The 4,045-nt window shown below is 50.6% G+C and overlaps 1 protein-coding gene across 5 annotated transcripts in view; it reads right to left on the reverse strand.

The window, feature by feature from the left end:
• TERT (telomerase reverse transcriptase) overlaps positions 1-3,945 on the reverse strand; it is a 30,156-nt gene extending 26,211 nt beyond the window's left edge. The window contains exons 1-2 of one of the 5 annotated variants that reach the window (XR_010367287.1): positions 3,553-3,945; positions 661-2,548 (exon numbers count right to left, since the gene is read on the reverse strand). Coding sequence is in view for 4 of the 5 variants with exons in the window: in XM_064430470.1 (XP_064286540.1) it covers positions 661-2,548; positions 3,553-3,873 (2,209 nt within the window). In the remaining variant the exon portion in view is untranslated. Of the gene's footprint in view, positions 1-660; positions 2,549-3,150; positions 3,270-3,552 lie in introns of those variants that run through there. The other 4 variants (XM_064430470.1, XM_064430476.1, XM_064430498.1 and 1 more) reach the window with 4 other exon arrangements.
• Between the last annotated feature and the right edge of the window lie 100 nt (positions 3,946-4,045).

Below are 4,045 nucleotides of genomic sequence, written 5' to 3' on the forward strand. Positions count from 1 at the left end.
AGCCCTGGAAGATTCAAGGACAGGCTGAATAGGGTTCTGAACAACCAGGTCTAGTGGAAGGTGTTCCTGTGCATGGCAGGGAGGTTGGAACTAGATCTTTAAAGCCACTTCAAATTCCAACCATTATGTGATTCTATAGTAGGCAATCCCTGCACTGAATGGGTCTCATACTCCTATCTTTCTCACAGGGTTGATGTGAGGGAGTAAAAAACCCTGGGTTTTTTTAGCAGAGGAACCTGTGCCACTGCAAGTGTCTTGATTTGCTTTTAGTTCTTTCTGAACTCCTACAGTAACAAACAGGCAGACAGTGTTCATTCCTTATATGCTTAGGTCACACTTCAATGGATTTTCTGAGTTAGTGCAATCTGAATAGTAGGAGAGGATGGGAAAGAGTTTTGGTTTTTGTTTAGCCCAGGTTCTGAATTCATGTTTATGAAAACATCATTCTATTAAATATAAACAGCACGAATACAAACAACTTTTGGAAGGAAGACAAGCTTAAGTGTCCTTCCACCATCAGTTGCTCTCTCAGCTATGGTTATTACCAATGAACTCAGCATTTCTGAGTCTGGATTCAATATCCTCCCCTTCCCACCTTAATAACAATAAACACCAATCATCTGACAGCCCCACCACTTAGTTCTTTAATATAACAAGTACCTTTGCCTAGACGAAGCCACATGCAGTCATTCACTCTCATCCTCCACATCAACTCCCGCAACGAAACCTTAGCAAACCTCCCCCTGGAAATGAACCCTTTGACATTTTTCAGAAACCGGCACTTGTTGTGGTTTGAGCCCCAAAGCTCATCAGGAATGACCTTCTCCAGGCAATCCCTTACAAACATGTACACCTGCCAGTGGCTGCTGTGCTGCTTGAGGAGCTCCGTGAGGGCTGAATCACGCGCCCCTCGCGGGTTTTGCTCCTCACTCGGCGGCAACTCCTCACACACAGATCCTGCGAGGGCAGCACCTAAGTCGTCTGGCACATCAGTGTGACCAGGTTCACATCTGCTGCTTGTCACACACTCAGCATTCTCTTTCCCGAACCGTTCTGCTTGCTTCTGAACATCTGCTTCTCTAGGCAAGGCTGCCTGACAAGACAACTTGGTTTTTTTCATACTGATTTCAGATATCCAAACGGGGCAATTTTTTCTCAAGAGAGCTAAGTAAGCACAGTTCCCATGGTTCTCTAGCAGTTTCTGGAATATATGCCTCATTTCCCGGAAGCGTTTGGGTAACCTCTTCTTTCTCCGCTTGCGTTTTGGCAGATTTGGGTTGTGCCTTTGCTGCACCTGATTTTGGTTAAAGAATATAGCTTCTATAAGCCATCTTCCACCTGCCTGAGAGTCCTGCAAGCGATTCAACACAAATGATTTAGGAAAACATTCTTGGAAACTCCTGCAAGAATACAGAAGAGACTTCCTCCCAATGCATGCTTCAGAACTCAGAAGTCTATTTGGTAACTTCTTGGATAAATGAGGTTGGGGATTTTCCTGCTCTCTGCATTCCGAAGTACCCTCCACAGGTTTGGTTTGTCCTGAAGCCAACTGAGATTCATATGTATGAATCTCTACTCTTTTCCTGTGTGATTCTGCTTGCATTTCAGTGTTGGACTCCAAAGGTTTGTTACTCTGAAATCTCTGCAGAAGAGAGCCTGCCACAAACTTCCTCCTGCCACGAGATGTGTGAACTAAAGAAGGACCAGACACAGCACTCTTACTTCTTTCAGAAATATGAGGGGTTTTAATGACACTTTCAGAATGTGGTGCTACATACCCAGTTTCAGATCTCTTGGAACTACTTTGGTTTACATCAGGAAGAAGACTACAAGCCTTTTCCTCTCTCACTTTCTCCCCTATTTTTGCCCTCTTGGCTGGAATTTCAGATTGTTCTCCATGAATCTTCCTTTTTAGAGATGGAGCTGTGGCTGAAACACATGAACTGGAGCTACTCCGTTTTTCCTGATCTTCAGTAACCATTCTGATCTGTTTGCTTGCTTTAGAAACAGCTTTTGTAGAACACTGGTCAGTGGGCACTAAGCTTTGTCTCTTGTTCTTTCTTTCATTTCTTATTCTGGAGACATTAACTTCACATCTTTTTCTGTATGACTTTAAAAGATAATTTCTATGAAACATAAGCCTTTTCCGCAAATATTTAAGCAAGCTAGTACGTTTATACTTTGAGAACCTTTGCCTAACAAATACCAGGGATGAGTCTATACTATGTGAAATAAGTTCATAAACTGGTTGCCCACAAACTTGGTAACAATTACTAGGGGGAACCAGCATAAAGACTGCACAGTGTTCCAACAAATACATCATCACATCATCCCCTATCCGGCTCAACAGTGTCTCCCAGAAGCCGCTGATACAAAGAGTTTCTGTGGCAGTATTGGGGAGGTAGCTGTGTATCTTTGAAAGTGGCATGACTGGGAATTGAGAGCTGTTTTCATCCGGTAAGGAGTATCCATATGCGAGGATATTCTTCTTCTTTTTTTCACACAACCTCTGAACGACTCTTGCGGTGACCTCACTCTGACTAGATAACTGAAGAAACAAAGAAAAAAGAAAATTAGCTTTTTTCACTTATTCCTCCATAAACCACATAAACCCTTTAAATAAAAACACATTAAAAGATACCCAGCCCTAGACACCAGCTTTCAAAGCAACATTAATTATTCACAAGCATCATACCCAAAAATTAAGCTTTTCCAAGCGTAATGCAAGACGTTCATATGTAGCAAAGTAAGCCAACAACTTGAAGGATATCTTTATAACATCTGCCCTTTTGACCCTGGCTTTTATGCCCAGGAAACGCCCTACACCGTTCCCGTTGAGTCCCCCAGCAGCTCAGACTCCAGTGCCTCCAGTGAATCCGTGCTCGCAGATCCACGTTTGCAGGCACGCATACGTGCTCGCGCAGGCTCCAACCTCCAGGGAACTAACGCTAATTTTCTTGAGGCCTCCATTTCCTTTCATGTAGAAGAAAACTCAACGAAACGACCCGGCAAACAAGTCCAAAACCCATTTAACGAGTTGTCCTGGGTTTGCAAGCTCTGCTTCCTACCACAGCACAGTTTGGCTCATATGGCGCTAGAAAAAAGCGGTCTTCCCTCTCTGAAAAGCTTTTCCTCTGCTTAAACACGGACCGTTCTACCCGCCTCTTCTTTCATCTCTCAAGTCTGGGGCACTCTCCATCGCCAGTCGCTGCCCCGCCACACTCGGCTTGTTCATCCCTACCCGCACGGGCAGCCGGGCACTCCGGGAGCCCCCGGCACGCAGCCCCGCAGCGCTATCCGCCCGCCCTACGCCGGCACCTGGGCCTTGCTCTCCCACCCCCAACAAGAGGCAGGGGCTCATTCCCAGCGCTCCCCGCTGGCTCTGCGGCCGGGATGGAGCGGGGCACGCTGCGGGCGCCGGCCAGGCCCGCCCGCCAGCAGCCACCAGGGGCCAAGGGCCGCCGCGCCGCCCCCGCGCCCGCACGGAGCGCGGGAAGCGCCGTCCCCGGGAAGCCCCGGCAGGACTCTCGGAGTCCCCGGGCCCCTTCCTACCTGCTGGAAGGTGAAGGGCCGCGGGATAGCGCGGGCGCCGCGCGGGACGCACACGAGGCACTGCCCCACGAAGTTGCGGTAGCCGGGGGCGTCGTCGGCCCGCAGCACCTCGGCGTCCCCGGCGCCGCAGCCGTCCCCCAGCCGCCGGACGAAGGTCTCCAGCGGGACGGCCTCGGCGTAGCAGCGGCGCAGCGCGGCCAGCACGGCCGTGAAGGGCTCCCTGCCCGCCATGTTGCGGCCGAAGGGGGCACGGGTCCACCCGGCGCAGCCGCGGCGCCCCTCCGACCCCGCCGCCCGCCCGCCGGGCATCGCGGAGCACATGCTTAGCGGTTCATTAGTGAATAAATAAAAGCGGGTGAGGCGGGGAAAAGAGGAAGCAGCCAAAGCATCCTTCTGAAGCTGCGGCGAGGCTGCCGCGGGGCCGTGCCCCCCGCGTGGCCGCGGACCGGCGGCGGGCGGGGCCGGGCCGGGCCGGGCGGGGCCGGAGGCCGCT

The sequence above is a fragment of the Passer domesticus genome, chromosome 1 (genome assembly GCF_036417665.1).
Source record: "Passer domesticus isolate bPasDom1 chromosome 1, bPasDom1.hap1, whole genome shotgun sequence".
Lineage (NCBI taxonomy): Eukaryota > Metazoa > Chordata > Aves > Passeriformes > Passeridae > Passer > Passer domesticus.